At 36.6% G+C, this 20,930-nt stretch overlaps 1 protein-coding gene and 1 long non-coding RNA gene across 2 annotated transcripts in view; both read right to left on the reverse strand.

Annotated features, from left to right (window-relative positions):
- Positions 1 to 3,628: 3,628 nt before the first annotated feature.
- Positions 3,629 to 20,930, reverse strand: part of LOC135118022 (uncharacterized) — an 88,522-nt gene continuing 71,220 nt past the window's right edge. Inside the window, exon 2 of the long non-coding RNA XR_010277315.1 lies at positions 3,629 to 3,754. This is a non-coding gene — a long non-coding RNA (uncharacterized LOC135118022). The remainder of the gene's footprint in view (positions 3,755 to 20,930) is intronic.
- On the reverse strand, positions 15,194 to 19,614 carry LOC110383079 (uncharacterized). Its single transcript, XM_064038883.1, has 6 exons — positions 18,947 to 19,614; positions 18,371 to 18,677; positions 18,166 to 18,262; positions 16,418 to 16,525; positions 15,646 to 15,807; positions 15,194 to 15,235 (listed from the first exon to the last, which is right to left on the reverse strand). Exons 1-6 carry the CDS (start codon positions 19,431 to 19,433, stop codon positions 15,194 to 15,196), a joined length of 1,203 nt encoding a protein of 400 aa, XP_063894953.1. The 5' UTR covers positions 19,434 to 19,614.

The raw sequence follows: 20,930 nt of genomic DNA on the forward strand, positions 1-20,930 counted from the left end.
GGACAAAAGGTATTTTCTCATACTACGGCAAACAGTGAAAAATACAAGAAATAGAATAGTAAATGAATAAATTTTCTTCTTCCTCCTACCCCGTTCCCAGAAGGGAAAATGAATAAATGAACGATGTCTTTTTTGTTTCAATGAAATCAACGTTCTCGTCAACGTTTTATGAAACCACGCGTGTAGCAATTTGGTAGCAACTATGGTAATTAGTAGCAATTAGGTAGCAACTCTCTGTTGGTATTTCGAGGAATAATAGCGGAAATAAGAGCCAATCTGATACGATAATGCCTTATCGATGTAATGAGAGTCATTTTTAGAAAAAAAAACTCAGTTACCAAAAAGCGTACATTGAATAATACCTGCGCTCATAACATGTCGTGTGCCGCGACTCTAACTTCAGCCAAGCGTTGTTTTTGTTTCAATGTTTATTTGAACTTTGTTCGTTTCAAACTTGTTTTACATTGCTATGTTTTTGCGAGCACCTCTGTGTTAACGGGTAAGGCTGTGGACATATACTGTTATTGAGGAAATACATGTTTCAGAACGAATGAATAGTTTATGTGTCTGTAAAACCCGGGTTCTCAAAATATTAACTAATTGGGTTTTTGAAAATTGCTTCTATTTATATTATCCTCAGTTGCACAAGTGTAAAATAGTGAAATAGACAAATTACAGTAACGTCTACGGGTGTAATTACGGAACCCTTTCAGGCTGTAAAACGGTTCAAACAATCAAGATGGGTATGGAGATAGACGAAAGCCGGAAGTAAGTAATAGGCTATTTTGTGGATCGGTTATTTTGTATGTATGCGGAAGAAGACACAGGGAACGGTAGTTAATGACATAATTTTAATTTCGTTTACCCAACTACTCATTCTATAAGGTACCTACACAGGTGTTATAAACCAGTTACCGACAGGGCGATACATAGATAATATGAAAAATGCATTAAAGAATTCTAGTAAATAAGGACAGCACGGTTTAAAAAATGTAATTCTTGTGTCCGCACCCTTACACGTTTTTGAGAGCAAACATTTTTCGACAAAAACCAGCCAACTTGTATTTACATGATATTTGAAAGTACAATTGGTTACAAAGTTACCGACTGCCCCGAGTGGTATTCGTAAACTGTTCCCGTTTTCGTATACTTAAGTAATAAATACGAAGTACTTAGTTACGAACTCTTTGCTGAATTTACTTGTTTTTCATTTAAATTAAGTTTGTAGTTCCTTTAATAAGTTGCAGTTTCATTAGGTGCTTGCAACTTTGTGGAAGTTTTTGAATTTTCTGTCTTATTTTTGGTAAAAGTGGAGCAACTTTGAGAATGTATGGAAATAAGTAAGTACTACGAAAACTGCAGTCCCGATTTAAATGACACATAATTTGGACATGAATATGACCATGCAGACTGTTCATGACATATTTTTATAGGTATACACCATGACATATATGTGCAACTAGCTGTTGCCCGCAACTTCGTCTGCGTGGGCAATATAGAATCGTCAAAATACTACTTATCCCGTAGGTGCATTCTTTCACGTGACAGTATAATTAGGATTAGCACTTAGCAGTCGCATAGATTCATTGATCAAGGTTGTGTTGTGGATGTGACCATTTATCTAAACAAAAGAAGTAAAGTTTGTGACGTTGCGAATATCTCTGGATCTAGTCAGCCAATTTGGAAAATTATTACGTATAGTGCGTAAGTAATTTTCACAGGAAACAGCTATAATCTATGTCTATATGCTTTGAGTCTGACAAAGCTGTCATTTGTACATTTTCTGCAGCTGCTGTGACTAATCAGAAGCCAGAAAGTCTGTCAGTCTTACCATGGATAATGTCTTGTAATGTGACTGGATTGAAGAGATCAGATAGGTAGTCGCTCCAAGCAAAATATTGGTACTCGAACAGATTCGGCGACTGGAAGCCAACACCAACATAGTTGGGGAATAGCTGGATGGATGATGAAATGAGTCATCATCATCAGCAGGCGCATAGGGTAGGATAGTTTCACTTACTCACTATGGTAAGGCTGACCCCATTAGGCGTGCGCGATCCTCGGGCGTGTGAGTAGCGCGGGCGTCGCGAGCGCGCTGCGTGAACGTCGCGTTTTGCTGCCCTGCGGCATGTGTGAAGAGTGCAAGCGACGCGCTCGAGGCGAGCACGCGGCGCTCGAGTTGCGTTCTTACCCCTTCGCCCGCTATCCCCGCCGCCCGCTAAACGCCTTAGCAGTAAACGTCGTCAACGCGAGCGCGCTACAAATGCCGCAGGGCAGCAAAACGCGACGCTCACGCAGCGCGCTCGCGACGCACGCGCGGCGCCCGCGCTACTCACACGCCCGAGGATCGCGCACGCCTTATGTGGTGGCCTAAGCCGGGACTCCACCGAAATGTTTGCATTAGTTCACGAATAGGCAAAATGTACGTATCTGAGAGAGTCCACTTCATGTGTTCGTACTTGAAACCTGCAGTTTTGCCAAGATTTTCAAAACGTACGCTCGCAATTTGTCATTTCTTGGTGGAGCCAGCAAATCAAAAGAAACATAAGTGTTGTATACTGTGCGTCACTACCGCACACTGGGAAAATTTCGCTCTTGCGGAGGACGTTTATATACCATATTTTGTGTCACACGTAAACAGGACGACAGTAAGTATCCACCGAAACACTTTCAAAGATCTGATGAACGAACAAATCAGACCTGACTTGGTCACCTGGGGCCAATCAGAGCTCTATGAAGCGATAATACGCTTTGGCTCCTACTGTTATTGTGGTTTCTGAAAATTTATTCACCTCATTCAACGATGAATGTAATTCTGATGGTACTATTAAGAACACTTGCTTAGCGCAGAAGCTGACGTTGGTCAACTCTTTTGACTTCTCGAATAGGATACCATTGGTTTTTGTGCAATGCACACCTGCAATGCATTCTGGATTAGGATAGGATATAGGTGGATAGGATTTGCAACAGAGAACAATTCTGTCTTTGTAATTGAATGATATCAAACGTAGTTTTATATAAAAGGTGATTTTTTTAGACTTGGCTCGGGTCTAACTGAGACTGTTCGTAATCGTGAACAGTGTATTAATTGCGATCGGAAGTTGAAAGTAAGCATGTCTCTGGTATGCGACGCGTATTTTGTACGTTTTCAGACGCGATAAGGCAGCTCCCATTACTTATCTGCACTTTGTATCTGGGATGGTTTTTAAAGCTACAGAAGCCTACATTATCTCACGCTTAGCAGCGCTTGCGAGAGATAGATCCTGATTTCTTCTAGGATTAAGTTTTCATATTTTGCATCAGAAAAAATAATACTACCCACTCAAAGTAATTTGTTTAAGGCCACCACATTAGTGGAAGATAAGCTAAATTATGTTTATGAAAAAATCCTGATATGAACTCCATCTGTAACTTTAAATGATAATTAACTGTTCCACTAAAGTCATCATTTTTGACATAATGTTCAAAAAATAATTTAGATGGCACCGTTTTAAATTTGGCTGAGAACTATTAATTTTCCTTTCATCAAGGTAATAATTATAGTTGGATTTTGATGTGGTACGGCAAACTGACAAACACTATTGAAATATCTACCGAAAAATTACACTGCGTGTTTAAATATGGTGAATTACGGAAAATACACAACTCCATCTATTGAAATAATAGTATATAAAGAATGTAAATGGTAATTCATTGTTATTTACCACCTCGCTTCTTGATGTATTTTATTTACCACAGATGGAGCTACTTTAACCTGTACTGTTTTGTCAAACAGATTGCGTGTCGTAATATTTTACATCTTGAATTCACTAAATTAATCATATCTTTTGATAGAGTGAACCGATTTCGATGAAACAAAGCCTAAGTAATACCCCAAGTTACGTAGAACTTTTGCATATAAGCATTGTCTGCATTAAATTCGTAGATTTTACGTGAATCCCGAACAAACAATCACTTTCTACAGATTTATTATATGTATAGATGTATAGATTAATAAATTTTGCAAATGCTTAGATCGTTAAGCAGAAAGGAACAAAGTACTAAATAGAGCTGGAATAATCTTTTTAGTACCTACTAACAGAAAATCGAAAGAATACTGAAATGATAGACTAAGCATTTGCTCGTTAAATAAAGGTAAATACACCGTTATAAACACAATAACACGTGTATTGTATCTACTTACTTACTAACAAATGTTAATTCAATAATTATCAGACTTTCACACCTGAAAGCTTCGATCACGGGTTAATCTACCCATTGTATTTTCCTACAACTTCCTCCGAATGTCAACAGAAACAACACCACACCACACATACACACACACGCACACAATCTATTTGCCTAATATAATTAAGTCACGCGTCACAGAAAGCGGTTTAACACACCGTTGATTTACGATTACACCTTGTATTGTATTTAGGGTAATATTAAGTACGCATTTGTATCTGCATAAGCAGGAATTTTAATGATGGGTTGATCAGAAATTGTTTTGCTAGCTACAGGGACCGGCTTTACATAGATTTACATTTAAAATCAAATCCTTTTACTCTGTATATCGTCATGTGCTTACTGATGAAACTGCGTTCATTTTCCAATCCAAGCATTATTACTTAATTTCCTACTTTTTCATTTCTTTTGCAGGGTGTCAAAATTGCCCACGTCTTTTTTTTCAATTAATCGGTCAAGCTACTGACTACCAGACCTCACTTCTCATACAAACACAACATTGATTGAAACAGATTCTCATTGGAGCCCATTTACTTCGGCAAACAACCGGCCGGTATTAGGCTATCGTGTTACAAAAACAACACACTGTAATTTGTTGACAGGGAACAAGTGACATGATGTTGTAAACGACAACAATTTGTGTTCGCAAAAATAATTGATATCCCTATCATAAAGCTGTAATTTTAACCAAGTTCAAAAAAAGTAGCTTTTCCGTTTGATCTCTACGTATGTAATTATCTCACGTTCGTCTGAACTGATTTTGATGCGGTTTTCAGCATAATATTTTTCACAATGGAAGGTTTTAGGTATACCTATACTTGAAGTTGGAGTCATTTTATTGAAAAAGTCTTTTTCTGAAGTATTCTTTCGCTTTTCTAAGAACTAAATATACTAAACCACAACCAAAAAGGTCAATCACCCAAGAAAACAAATTCAAAATTGCATTCCACCAGACATCTATGTAATATCTCACTGAATCAATCCTTTTGATACAAACATCGTCACTATTATCCGACTTGGAAACTTGGAGACACGTCTACCAAAATACACAATTATACCCGTCTTGCAAGTTTGTGTCCACAGGCCTTATATGTCATTCAGGCTTAGAGTATTAAACTATCTGGATACGCCATAGCTGTGCCTTCCCGTCTGCCAAAGTGACCATCAAGCAATGTTATGTATGATTAAGCTTTTCTCAAAGACAATCAAATACAATAAGGTTAATGTAAAAGATAATCGTTATTGTTAGGACAGTTTCAAACGATTTTTCTACAAAGTGATCATTGGTCGTACGAAAGCCGCTCATAATTCAATGGACATGAATGTATGGTCAAGTTTCTGGCTGTGTTAGTCAATCCCGTAGTTTGTGTGCGTAGCGTTGTGATCGAAAATGCATAAGTGAGCTATAACTATTTATTCCGTTGCCTCAACTCCCGTGCGTACATTGGCAGAGTTTTTTCCTAACCGATTTGTGCTCACTGATGTTCCAGTTGGTTAAATGATCTAAGTATAAAGGAGAAGTTAGAATGTGTGACGTCGAAAATTCGATTAATTTGTCAAGTTATGTGAGGTCGGATCCTAGGGGAAGATCGCTTTGTATTGGCTTTTAGACTTGATGTGAACTTGGTCTGGAAGCTGTCTTTGAATTGGAATGTAAGATTTAATACAGGTTTAGTGTTTGATTGAGAAATAAATATTAATTACGATTTTAATTAGTAGTTGGCAGAAATGGTATCTGAGAAAGGCGACCTGGGAGAAAAGCAAAAGTATATAATGTTATGATTTGAATGCACCTAGTCATGGTCATAAACTGAAATCCAAAAAATACTTCTACACTTTTACAACACTTCGCCGCACACGGTAGACTAAGCAATCGGACGAAAGTTCGCCCAATTTTAGGTTTTTTTTTTGGAGAAAATCATGAACTCATGTTTCAGTAGGTCTGATACCGGCATAATACCTGGTTCTTATACTTTGCTTTCTACCATTCATCTTCGTACTGATTTATGAGCCCAAACAAACTATCGGCAGATTAAAATCAGCAAATATCTTATGGGCACTGTGAACACCTAAGCAATGGATCAAATGAAATAAGTTGTCTGTATTGGTGAGTAAAGAGGCATAGCTATATTTTATCAATTGAAGAACCCAAACAAACTATCGGCCGACTAAAAGTTTGCAGTATTGCAGTGCTCTTAAGCCCTGTATCATTTAAATGGCCATCCGCCGCGCTCCATGACTCAGATAACAATACTTTATGGTGCCAACGTAAAATATTTACAATTCCCAGTTCCCAGTACTTTATTAACACATGAAACAATCAGTTTATTTACACGCACGTTTGGTTACCGCAAAATAATTTATTTGCTTGAAATGAGAACATTTCAATTGGTTAAAACTTATTGTCGATTCAATTTATTGCCGTATTTCGTGAATATTTTCAGCTTGAATATCGTATTTTTTTACCTCTTATTTTTTGCATTTTTACCTTTAAATTGAGTTTGTTTTCATAATACAATCTCACATTACAGATGAGTACCACGACCTATGAATGCGACACGTAAAATACATAGTTACTATTAATTGAATTAGCTTAACGAAAAAGATTTTTCCGACAACTACCCAAATGCTTTATGTAGATACCTTTTTGCCACTAGATTTTCTTTGTAAATAACAAGGTATAGTACCTATAGCCAATAAGCCACAGTAACAATCTCTAAAATCTACTATTTCTTCTTCACATTTCTACCAAAAGCAGTCGTAAATTCTCTCGCGATAATTTCTCCACTCTTAGCATGTGGCTCCAATCGGGAGCGCCTGTTCTCCGGCGATTCGTTAAAGCTTAGCGTAATGAAGACATATGGCTGCCATTCCTTCATGGTTGCAAAGATCCTGCTAGTAAATGAGTGTTACTATTTTTGGAAGATACCTTGATAAATTTTGCTTTTTTCGGTGTACATATAAATAACAAACGCGAAATTTGGTATATATGTATGTACTATGGATGCTGCATGATGTTCATTTCAAAAAAAAAATTGCAAATTTTGAATCAAATTGATTTGATTTCATTTGATTCTGATTGTTCAAAACACAAGCATATTTTACTTATGTTAAAACTTAGGTATGCCAAGAAAATTATTATTCCTCCATCATTGCAGGGTACATTTCTCTTTATTAATAATTCTTGTTATGAGGTACATATATTTTTATGACCTATCCTTTTACCTTTCCGTCATTTATAACCCCTGACACGTAAAAAAATCGAACCAACACTACACTAATCATAACCACTACACCACTACCTACACTAGTGCATATACATCATTGCATAACATACGACATACATATTAAACTGCAGCTGTGATGCATCTTAGATACATGCATCCTGCTCGATGGACGTGACCCGAATAGCTGCAGAAGATTTTCAGCTAGTCTTGGAGAAGGCGAAATTGTCATGAAGTTACAGGAAGTTACTTTTATATGCCAAGTAATAATGTTTTAATAGAAACGTTTATAGTTTTATTTTTTGAAGAAATGAGAAATATTGAGCCAATTTAATGGTGTAAACATATATCTATGTCTTCTTGGCAGTCGATAAGCAAATAATAATACAATTGAATAATAAGGTTTCAGTAAGAAAAACATCTTACTAACATGTTTTCTCTAACTAAATGATTTTAAAACAGAAACGTCAATAATTTTATACCAAAAGCAAAGAACATGGCAATATAGCCAAAACATTTTGCAAAAATAAACCCCAGAACACAAGTAACCATTCTAGACTCTAGAAATATATAAAGTACTTTAAAAGAAACGCTTAAGAATCCTATATAACTTTTATAGAGTAACGAATGACATTAGTTTCACCCCAAGGAGCTCTGTGCTAACAAAATAAAAATATAACGTTGTGTAGCTTTAGGTCTTAAATGTCCCGTTTTGCATACGAAAATGCAGTTTTCCTAAATGGTTACTGGTTTAGTTCAGTGGGTAATATTATAAATCGGAATGGTATGTAAGGCAGTTTCATGAAGTTATTTAGACTTTAGTTACCAACTTTTTAGAAAGGCTTTTTCTCATACAGAGAAGGAATGAGCGTTAATCACCATGCTTGCTCAACACGGTTTCTTAAAGATTTTTTCCTTCACTTTTAAACATAAAAATAGTTTATTTTCCAAAACATGAGCAGGTATGCAGTATAAATAGGGTTTGCAAAGCAATCATTAGTTGATGTTCAAGATATTCCTAGAAAGTTTTTCTTAACTTGAAAAAGAAAAATTGAATTCATTGCAAAGTTCAAGGTCGCTTTTGAAAACTTTCAACAAAGAATTCAAAAATATTTTTAGCATTATTATTTCATCAAAAAATTACAATGCTCTTTGCTATTTATTAATCTCTTTACAAAGGATAGCATTTACTTTCGAAATTGAATATTAATAAGAAAGTCTAAAAAGTAAAATTATTCCTTGCGTAGCAATTTGAATAAAAAATTTCAATTAATTGAATTCATCAAAGAGTGGGTATGTAAACAATAAGGATTATAATACTTTATAGCACTGTAATACCTATTGAAGTTTGGCAAAGGTCCAAAATATAAGGTACTGCGCTTACTAGATCTGTGTATGTTAAAAGACAGGTTCTTCTCAAAATTTTAAAGTAAAATTCGTTTATATTTTAGTCTTTATTACCAGATTGGTGACAGGTTAAGAAGATGATTTTTATGATTTTTAATATTACCGCTATCAAACAATGTACAAATAAACATAGATGCAAAACCCCTTCGCAGAGTGAATGGCAAAACAATAAAGTTACTGAATTCACGGACACGATACACCACATTCGACGATAACCTTTCCCGCCATAAAAACCGCTCCGAAGGTCATTGTCTCATGTCAGACGCAGAACGCCCTTGACCTTGAGTATAATTAATTAAAACACATATTAATCTTACGCAACGTGAATAAAATGTGCTGGTAACACTCAAGTTATTAGCAAAAAACGTTGTTTGCTGAAATTATGAGCAAATTGCTTTCGGAGTTTTTACGGTGGAGTATGGTATTGTGGAGATGAAAGTTCTTTGTTACATGTTCATAATTATTATTGTAACTCATGGGGCAAACAAATTCATGTATACTTATACCTATTATAAAGCTGTAGAGTTTGCTTAGCTAATCTCAGGAACTGCTGGGTCGATTATAAAAAATCTTTCACTTTTTATCCGGATTCGTAAAGAAGTTCGCATGGAACGCAGGTCACACCGCGCTGCCTGAAGCTAGTTTAACTTATAAAATCTTTACATTATAATTTATTACTCTTTTGCCTAAGCTTCCATTCTAATCGCGCTTTCACAACAGTGAATTATCCGCAGGGTATTTTTACGCTTGACACATGCCAAAAACCTAGCTCTTGCGCGTTTTCACATGTCATCTTTTGATCCAGCAGCTGTCAATTTGTTGGCAGTCGTAGTTTGTGTGCAGTCGCGACGCGAACAATCCGATTAGCTGGGAAAAATAGAGAGGAAAATCCGCTAATGTGAAAACGCAGAAAATCGCATTTTTTTTATTTAATTTCATATGGACTATGAAGTCTGAAATCACCAAGCCGCATTGAGCAACCGTAGAGATTATAGAGCTCAATCCTTCTCTGTTTGAGTGGAGGCCTGTGCCTAGCAGTGCAGCAGGACGATAAAATGGCTGATGGCGACGTATAAAATATGATCAGCAATCATTATAAAATCATCATACCTACATAGTTAGACTAACCTCCCCACCCAGAGACATTTAATGATTACTTAAGTCACTCCTTAGTGACGGAATGTCATAAAAATCCTTCACTAAGGAATGGCTTAAGTAACCATTAAATGATTCTGAGTGGGGAGGTACAACTCAGACATCGTTTATAAAGTCACAAGATTAAGCACTTGCAGTCAATATAACACAAAACAAAATAGCATAAACACCTAGGCATTAACTTTCCTAACACATTTAGAGGGTCGAAACTAGTTTAGCGGCTGACTTGGGGCAGTAACACTAAACCAAGTTGCTGATTACAACGATCTTGTTAAGTGGGCGGAAAAAGGACCAACCATGTAAGTATTGGATAGTCTTTCTTTATTGTTTTATTTAGTTAGAAGCTGGTCCTTTTTTATAGTTTTTATTGGTAGGACCAAAATGTAGAAATGGTAACAAAAAGTTTATTTTCAATCGACTTTTCTAACAAGAGGGTTCGAGGTTCTCAATTCGGAGGTAAGTAATTTTTTTGTGACTAAAAAATAAACTGACACCGACTTTAGAGCCATGTAAAAACTTTTATTTTGTCCCGTTCAGTGTTTTCTAATGTCGGTTTCAATTAATTTTTTAAAAAGGTTTTTTGTTGTTAACGTTTGTAAGTTTTTGACCATTGAAAGATGAGCTCGTCGCCTAGTGACAGCCGCACGGTAGACATTTATAAGGTTCAGCAACGTTTAGTGCAAGTGATTGGATGGGTGACCATCTATTTCTTAACGAGTTCTATCGTGTTTCAGAAGGCACGCTCAACTGGCGTTTCATACAAGAATTAATAAAATTCTGATGTTTTATTATAGATACATACAAGAAACTTGCATCGTTTAACTGAGCAAAGTTGAGCAACTGCGTATTGCAAAGCTTTACTTAAATAGCCCAAAGTCAACAATATGTTATGTTACATTTACCTAAGTTAAGCTAAAATGTAAACAGTTGCAATGCTAAAATAAATACCGCTGTTTCCTTTGATTTTGAACGCCGTCGACTGAAAATGTGCAAGAGGAAATCATACTTTACAAGCAGGTAATGTTTGTACATATATGTTTTTGACTTCTGAATATTATTAGCCTTTAACGCTAACTATTTATATAGGTAAGTACTCATCAAACTTTCAAACATTTACACAACTACTTCAACCACGTTAAAAAAAAACTAGCTTATGTCATTTCTCAGGCTCTAGATTACCAGTGTGGATACCAAATTCCATTTAAAATGGTTCATAAGTTTAAGCGTGAAAGCTGGTTAGAAGGACGCGTAAGTAAGTAAGGATAACCTTAGATAGAATGTCGATCCGACCCACTTTAGACCAGCTTTTTTCAAACTAAAGTAGATTATGTACAAACTAAAATAGTAAACGAAACGAATTCACATCAAATTTTAAACAAAATTCCAGTCTACTTTCTACTGTATCCAGTTTAAACTGGATAAATCTCTGATAGCAATACCCACGTATAAAGCCTGTGGTACAATATAAACTCATGTCCAACTTTGACGCACGCTTCCTTAGCCGGTTAGACGAGGAACGAGGCACGCGATAGTTTCATAGACTGTGTTAACACGACAATTTATAACTGATATAAATCAATAGATTAAAAAAAATAACTGATGAAAATGGTTGTAGATATGTAAGTATAGAAGAGACATCAGACCTCCGCATTCGTTTTTGTTAACGCCTACAGAAAAAGTATAGTTGCGCGTATCAGTGTTGTGTTGCTATTCAAAATCGAAAGGCGCTTCAAGCCCTAAAAACGTACGCGTACGTTTTAAATACTGATTCGGGCTAATCAGATTTTGATGAAACCGTCGAAAAAGAGGCAATTATTGCTATTGAATATAAACTAAAGACAATAATTTAAAAAAATCGGAAAGAGCCAGAACAAGAGCATATTTATTGGTCTATATTTTTATATCATTCCTCTCCAAAATTATTGACACAATTGTGGTACAATTTATCATTTGCTCTTTTTGTTAAAATAAATGCTCTAGTTACTTGTATATGAAATATTTACATGAAAACACGAGTTAGCTTGTATACCGTCAATCCAGGTAAATTCCTTACACAAAGCTCTTTGCTCCCGTTTGAACAGAAACTAACGTACTTTGTGTTTGGTGTAGGTTTCCATACGCTTTATATTGGATTTCACAGGAATTTCCATATATTACTGTGTTAGTTGTATTGTACCTTATTGATTTATATCGATATTGCTAATGGAATTATAGCCATATTCACTCAATAACTGGAGTAACTAGAATTCTATCAATATGATAGGTGATGAGGCGTGTAAATTGCCTCATCGTAGAAAAATAATAAAAAAATAATGGATTTAATTGGGACAAAAAAGGTGGAATGAAGAAATAAAAGAGAAGTGCGGGATGCGGGAGCGGTGATTTCAAATCTTGAAAATCGAATGCGGGAAAAACAATATGGCGGTGAAACTCAAATCGTAATTCAATTAAATCCCTGCCGATGATATTCCGTTGGACAACAATACCACTACAACTATTTGCAGCAATAAAGCCCACGTACCTTGTGAATCCAGGGACCTCACTTAGAACCAGCGAGATGTGAAGATGCCTCGTTCCAGGGCGCGTGGTCGCGGTAAGGGCTGCCGGCCGGCGAGCTAAATCTAGGTTCTTCCACCGGTGGACTGGTTTAAACTCGTGAAATCAGCACTGCACTATAAGTCCGCAATGTCTTCTAGCAGCAGGTTCAATTATTACACGAGAATCTTCAGGAAATCACATATGGGGAAATAATGACGCGGAGCGGTGTGAATTCGACACAATGCGAATGGCGGCGGGAGAAGTACTACGTGCGTCCTTGGCGGTGGCCAGACGCAACACTGCTAGCTTGTTGCGAGTATCTTCTAGAACACTCGATACGAACCAATGGGCGCTGCGGTAGCTAGTATTGTCGTTCGGATATCATCACCAGAGACTCAATTGGGTTATTATAAATATGAAAATGATCGAAATAAAGTTTTAAGTTGCGGGAAAAATAACTTATGTATTTAATTTATTATTGAATAAATATTTGCATTGAAAAAAAAGACATTGACGCTTCACCAATAGGCATATTTTTAATTTTGTTGGATAAATAATAAACATTGGTTGTACACAGTACCTATTATTATTGATATAGTATTGATACTCCTGTTATATCGGGTATCGGGTTGTCCAGGTAACTGGGTTGAGGAAGTGAGATAGGCAGTCGCTCCATGTAAAATACTTGTACCTACTAAGCTGCATTTGATTAGACTGAAAGCCCACCCGACCCCAACGTTGTTGGAAAAATATTAGGCAGGCGATGTACAAAAAGTATGCAGCCATATACATTTCTCACTTAACAAGAAAGCAGTGCACGCAAGAAACTTTGAAATTCTTGCATTAGTTGCGTTCTTGACTGTTGCTGCAATCGCAAGCTCGCAGCTACTTCGAAACCGAGTCAAGCCACAGGTGTGTCGACACCAACTAATTTATAGCACAAAGTTTGCTACTGCCGCATTATTATTGCTCTGGGATTTTTAAAGTAGGTAGTAGGTATACTAAGTGTGTGGGAGGGAGTGCAAAAGATTTGAATATAAACAACCTCGCCCATAAAGTCTATATGTATAGTAAAGATAAATGAAAAATCATTTAAGTATACATAATCAGTTGTAATATAATACACAGTTTTTTTTTTGTTTGTTGGTATAAAACTACTGCACCGATTTCTAAAATCCTTCCTCTGTTGGGAAGCTACACGTTCCACGAGTAACAATAGGGAATTCTCCCGGGACGCGGGAAACAGCCAGTTACGGTATAAATAGCTACAACAAACGTGCAGAAGCCAAGAGAAAACGAATACTCATAAACTCATAACACATCGCATACATTTTGCAGAAAATGGGTGGTACTGCATTACCTATAACTGAGTGCCTACATTCGTCTTCAGTTTACAGCCAGAGAACCGAGACTGTATCATTTGTATAACGACCTATATACACGGACATATCGATACGAATGCGGTTTTGTATATCGATATATTTTTCCAGTTTCGATTCTTGGGTTCAGAATTGGAATTTGGAATGCAAAAGATCTGTCCTGAGGTGTAAATATTTTTATCGATTGAATAGAAAGTTTATTTTAAAATCACATCGAGAAAGTATTTTGAGCACGATTTCGATTCAATAAACAGAGTATGATTGCACATTTTAAAATCAATCGCCAGCCAAACAGACAGATGTAACTTGAAATGTAACTATTATCTCACAGAATATAGGCATGTACTTATAAATATGATTAGAAAAATGTTCCGAATACTAATAACAAAATCGATTATGTATCGATATAATATGTATTGTGGATGCGGGTCCTAACTAAGACGCATTGTAAGCTGGATGCGTTCCAAGTGGGACACCCTGTCGCCAAATATCTTGTGAATTTCATACAGAATCGCTAAAGCCTTGTAAATTGATTCCTACTCGAAGAATAACCAAACTTATTTGGAAGCAAAAGATACAATATTGTGTGTATCGCTGTATCAGCCTGTAGAAAGGCTGAATAATATGTTAAGACAGTAAAGTATAAAGATTTCTACTTACTAGATGTTGCTTCAATGTAAGATTTCTACTTACTAGATGTTGCTCCTATGTTCTTTTATAAAACTGCGTTTAGCATATGTATTGTCTTTTAAATCTTTAGGTAAAAATAGATGTTCGTTTTTTATGTAGTTCACAACTTCACGTCATAAATAACAGGATCAAGAAAAAAATATCCAAAATCTGATCAAGAAACAAAGAAATCTGTAGAACATTCTGAATTAATTAAACTTATGTATTTACAAACAATAACCAATCTTGTGAAAATCTATGAAAATTAGAATCTCGTCGCAGATGGAAACAAAAGGATTTTGCTTAAAATTAATATTGACATAGATAGCGATAAGCCGCTTACTAAGGCTCCAGATCTGATATTGTATTTCGTTATTATTTTCTCTTATAAATACTGGCGAGACCCGTAAAAAACCTCACCGGAAAATATGAAGAAATTGAAAAATTGAATGTAGTAATAAAAACACCTTTTTCATAAATAATACTGTATTTATTTTATTAACACTACGAGTATTGCAAACAAACTACAAACACCAATAAAATTCTAAGAAATCCGTGCTACGAAATAGAAATGTGAATAAATGTGGCTTAGCGTTAATACATAACTGCGAAGAAAGAGTATGACGACCTTATCACCTGAAAAACGAAGAGAATTGTTACAAATTACAAAATAACACAGTTTTATATATCAAGTTCCAGTTGAGGCTGTTAAAAATCTTTTTTCTATACTTTATTGTCTAAAATTTGTGCATGATATCTGCATTCGCGCAACCAAATAAAAAGTTGTTTTTTTTAATGTTGTCACTATTAAAATGAATAAGTAGTATTTTTGGTTGAACTCGCTTAAATCTCTGAAGCTACATGTCAGCTTTGCATAACTTTAACAGTGTTTCTACTGGTTTGCTTTACAAAACTCTTTCAGTATTAGTTAGCCCATTTATTGAGGAAAACTATAGAATCATCTTTCCAGATACACTAACGGAACGGACGGGAAACGAACGTAAGCTTAGGTATTATCTCAAGAAAGGTTCAAAGCCTATTCTTACCGATATAAAGTTAGAATACGACAAGGTGATGACTCCAAAGGCAGTCATGTATACTGGCACCTGACTCATCTGCAGCGCAACCACAGCCAGGGCTCGGAGATCAGACCGGCAGTGGCAGTGCTCCCAACCGCTGTGGAATATCGACGTGCCTACTAGTGAAGCCTGAAATAGAGTTGTTTAGGTATTTAGTGACACATTCCACCTTATTATAAAAGCTGGTTTGTACGTACTTCCTAAGTATATCTTAGACACCAATGGCTGATAAAAAGATGAAGGAAAACATCTTGAGGAAACCTGGACTATTAAGTCTGAAATCACCAACCCGCATTGAGCAAGCGTGGTGATTAATGCTCAATCCTTCTCCGTGTGAGAGGAGGCCTGTGCCCAGCAGTGTGACGATGAAAGGCTGTAAAAAGACATAAAAGACATAAAGACATAAAAGGTGGTATAATCTCATCATTTTTTTGTCGATGGTTTAAACCTAGTGTTAAAGCTGGTACTATTTTAAGACTAGGTACGTTTTGTAATAAGCTGGATTTTGTCAATGAGTTCTCTTTCGCGAACAGCTTATTTCTGCGCAAACTCGTACGATGTTCCAAGCCGCCATTAAGTTTAGGATGAACTTATAACAGTATGTTACAGCACACATAAAAAGATCTTAAATAGAAGTACAAAATGCTGCACGCAATCATGAACAGAATCTTTCAAAAATCTTGAATATACGATGACTTACCAAGAATAAAGTAAATAAAGAAATGATGCAAATAAATACCTCATGAGTTATGTCTCCGGCAGCCATCATGTAAGATCCAGTCAGTACTATAAGGCAGCTGATGAATGCGAAGTTTGCTACTAGGTACGTGAAATTGCGCTCTGCCACCTGAAATAAAAAAAATGTTAATCGATCAACTTTGAGGCAGTTTTTGGAGTTTTCATACTTCTCTTTCCAGATACTAATTTTTAAAAGAAGTGTCAGACTGTTACTGAATAAAAACTACCCATGTTGCATCTAATGCCATTTGTTTTGGTCCGCGAAAAATCTCTCGAGCAATACCGCAAGTCCAGCAGGGTTACGCCCTAAAGACCCGGGAGGTTTGGGTCTTTTCTTCTCTAATTGCTCCTCCTGTCATCGCTTGAAGGTAACCAATTCACAGGCCTGTAACGCTCGCCAGGCTATAAATGAAGATGTAACGTTTAGTGTGGTGGTAGGTAGTCTAATAGGTAGAAAATAAAAAATAAATTTAGTATATAAGTATATTCTACAAAAAGATCGGCAGAGCCGGGAGTGGGTTTAGAATAATCGAGCTCGCGTTAAGTTCTGGCCCGCTATAGAAAACCACTATCCTGTATAGTCAGGCAGCTCGGCAGCGGTCAGGCGGGGTAGGTGTGCAGCGCGCTAGTAGATGCCGGACGTGCAGGTAGGTGCAGGACACGTAGATAGGCGCGGCACGTAGGTAGACACAGGCACGTAGGTAGACACAGGCACGTAGGTAGACACAGGCACGTAGGTAGACAGGCGCGTAGGTAGGTGCACTTAGGGTAGGTGCACTACGGTAGGTGCACTGGAGGTAGTCAGGTACTTGAACCCTGGAATGTCCGTTACGTTCCGTCTTAGTTACGGTCCGGTTATATCCAGCCACGACTGCAACATCCCGATTTCCACTTACTCACTACCTAACTAGATGGAAAGCAGTGATCAAGCACTAGATAGCATCGAGATGAGGCAGCCTAGGCAGCGTGACAAATCATAATCACAGCTCACAAAATGTAATCTAAATGCAAGTGATGAGAATGGAAGTATTTGCATGATTTAAAAAGCAAAGCACTAAGTAGTTTAAATGAAGTTAATGAAATTAATAAATAGGTAGACACTATAAGAAATTATTTAAAAGGAAGATAGGGAAAAATAATTGTAGGGCGTGGCCCTCATGGCACGGTCTAAGTGCACCGGTCATGTAAGGTCAAATACCACATGATATTTTTTTAAAAGCGTTATGGAAATAAGTACATAGGCCATAGGTAATATTCCATAAGAACAGCAACAAAGGCGTGGTCGTAGCTTGAAATAACATAATGAATGCACAATGAAATTAGCAAGTCATCCTACGACACGTCACGTACTCACGTATAACTTTTCTAGATGCACATAATAAGCAATATTTTGCAACACTCACCCGATCTGGGGTATACACTGACTTTAAAAGTTATTTTAAAAGCACAATAGTTTATTAACGGTTAAATTATTTGCAATAAAATCGCGAGTTAAAAATGTACATAGACCAGTAGTAGTAGTAGACTGTATCGGCTCGCGGCGTCGTGCTAGTGACCGTCTCGCGATTGACCGCCGGCTCTGCTCGCGTCGCCTCATAGGAGGGATAGTTCGCCGAACCGGTTTCCGTCACCCGTCAACGGCTCACGGCTCGCGGCGCGCAGCCGAGATATAGCAAGTCTAGTATTTTTAAATATTCAAAATATAACGTACAACGTTACAAAGATATGAGGAAAGATAAATATACTTACAACCATCTTCACGAGGCACATGACGAGTAGAGCAACGCTTTCCGTAACTTGGACGCTGTACAAAGGACTCATAGACTTCTGCACGTTACGAGCACACCTGGTAAGCAAAAAACATATATTTTTCACCACAAATTGTTCCTCTCTCTAACTCCTTAAGGAGACGACAGAATATATGTTGTTAAGATTTTTTTGCAACTTTACTTACCATAAAGCATCAGTATGCAATTTAATCCCAACTACGAAACCTTGTATAAACTCCTCCTCAAGCTGTGCCCTCGTCTTCTCCCCTTTTTTCTCCAAAGTCCTTTCCCTCAGGTTTTGGAAATACAACCTTAACACCCTGAACTTATGGCCTACAGTTAAAAGAGAGCACAGGGCTAGACAGTCGGTTGTAACCATCATGGCTACGATGCAGTACCAGTGGAACTCGATGAAGAAACGAATGATGTTGATGATGAAGCCTGTGTGAGATGGATTGGGGAAGTAGACTACTTCTGTGCGAATTGGGATGTCTGCAAAAGATAAAGGTATATTTAAACCGTAAACATAACTGGTAACTTGAGCAGATGTTGATGAAACGTGTCTAAAAGCCATAGTTATTATTGTTATTATTTCAGCTTTACATTTAAAAAAATCGGTTCATCAGCTTAGGGCTTACGGTGCCACGAACAGAAACACATAGCACCTATACGTAGATGGTTAATAAAACAGAATGAAATAAAAATGATATTAAAAAACTTATCGTTTCAAAATACTCGTAACCTACCTTTAAAAAACTTACCTTCTATAAAATGAAGCCGTATGCCTTCAATGGAAGCAGAAACCAGGGTGACATAAGAAACTGTCGTCAAGGTCAAGCAATGCCTCGTATACTGCTTGACAGACAATTTCTCCAACTCCAGAGAATGGAAGGTCGATCTAGAACCTTCCAGAAGACGTTCCATAACGTCCTTGATGCGATCCTGCCATATATACAACGGTAGCACTTTGCAGTATATCAAAGGATGGGCAAAAGTAAATTGGACCAGGTCATTCTTTTCTCTGTCCGTCAAGTCTTTACGAGCGTAAGCCAACAGTTCATCAAGCAAGACAATGAGTATATACCCATTCATAATTATTCTCCAAGCTGAATATAATTTCATCTTGCGGTCAGAAACTTCACTTTTTTCGTACCAAAGATCCCCCATACCTAGGTAATAAATAAACTTGCACAGAGTTTTGAAATAATGCTTTTGAGGATGGGTTTCTTTCAACGAAGGGACGTCCATATCGATAAATTTCAAAAATCGTATTGTTCAAATTCCGATGGCTGGTCATTCGTTACGATTAATAGATATCGAAGTTTTTGATTTTAAAATCCAATTACACAAATTGGTTAATTCGATAAATGGTGTAGTTTGTATGATAAATTGTTCAATGGTTATGAATCAATTTTAGTTTGAAAGTTATATCGAATGGTTATGTGGGACCAAGTTTCATGGACTTTTTATATTAATTACCATCTGTACTAATACCTATTATAAAGCTGGAGAGTTTGTTTGTTTGAACTAACCTCAGGAAGTACTCGTCCAAATTAAAAAAATCATCCAGTTACCTATCGAAGAATACTGTTACTGTTATAGCCTTTATATCGTCCCACTGCTGGGCACAGGCCTCCTCTCACACAAAGAATGATACTACCTAGGATAATATCGAAGAATACTGTTAGATACTTTTATTTGGAAACGAGAAATGGTTGCTACGAGACATGGATGAAACCGCGAGAAACAGCTACTTCTACATAAAAATAATTACAAAGTACTATCCAAGTATTTCCTAGCTTTTTGTCCTTTTTCATACTCCAGTTAAATGTAAATGTGTTCACAACACACCACTTGCTAAATCTCAAACTTGCCCTGACTCAGAGCAATGAAAACATAAGCACTTTGCTTTAAGTTTATTCATGATGGCACAGCTGAAAACTTCATGACTATAAAACTAGGGAATTAAACATTAAATGATACTTAGTCATTTAATTGAGCAACAGTGTTTCATTTTAATTCGTTATGTACCCAAGCAATACTAATACTATAAAACTTGTTTGTTTGGACGGGCTAATATCAAGAACGCGCTAATTTGAAAAAATATTTCAGTTTTCGGTAGGCCATTCATTAATAAAGGATATAAGGCCAAACATTACGGGTGCGTTTAGTAGCTATTTGATAAACCGCATACTTTATTCAGTATCCAACATATTAGAAAGGTAAAAATTTACTAGGCCTTTTCGAACACCTTTTCCTATAATCAAATAATTTAAAATCAGGACACAAAAGAGCCCATTGTCTACCACAAGCAGAGGCTGATAACATCTCAATTAAAATATCTAAGCCTAATTAACAACATCATTACTTACTGATAATTAGCAGTCTTAAATTTAGTTTTAACAATAGCTTGTATTTCAAAATTATATTCCTAACTAAGCTTCGTGTTTTCCCAAGTAAATTTTCGTTCGGATAATAAGGTTTTATAAATTTAAAGTCTTTGGAAAATGTCTGGGGACGCCAGTAATTTGGTAAGTTAATTTATATGAAAGGCTTCTCAATTGGGAGTAAATAATATAGCTGCAGTTTGGTCCCCAGACAAAATAAAAATACATCTTTACCCGTGTCTAAATAAAGTTTCAGAATAAAGTAATGATCTTAAGTTTAAAGTTAACTACAGAGTGATATGCTTCTTCTAATTTCAAGCTCCATCGTGCGTGCCTGTGATACGTACGTGATAATAAT

Source organism: Helicoverpa armigera, chromosome 17 (assembly GCF_030705265.1).
Source record: "Helicoverpa armigera isolate CAAS_96S chromosome 17, ASM3070526v1, whole genome shotgun sequence".
In the NCBI taxonomy this organism is placed as follows: domain Eukaryota; kingdom Metazoa; phylum Arthropoda; class Insecta; order Lepidoptera; family Noctuidae; genus Helicoverpa; species Helicoverpa armigera.

Coding starts and splice junctions, on each gene's coding strand:
- LOC110383079 (XM_064038883.1), bottom strand. CDS start 19,433: ATGGACGTCCCTTCGTTGAAAGAAACCCATCCTCAAAAGCATTATTTC. Junction 18,678..18,946: donor ACGGCTTCATTTTATAGAAG/GTAAGTTTTTTA, acceptor TATCTTTTGCAG/ACATCCCAATTCGCACAGAA. Junction 18,263..18,370: donor TTGCATACTGATGCTTTATG/GTAAGTAAAGTT, acceptor TTTGCTTACCAG/GTGTGCTCGTAACGTGCAGA.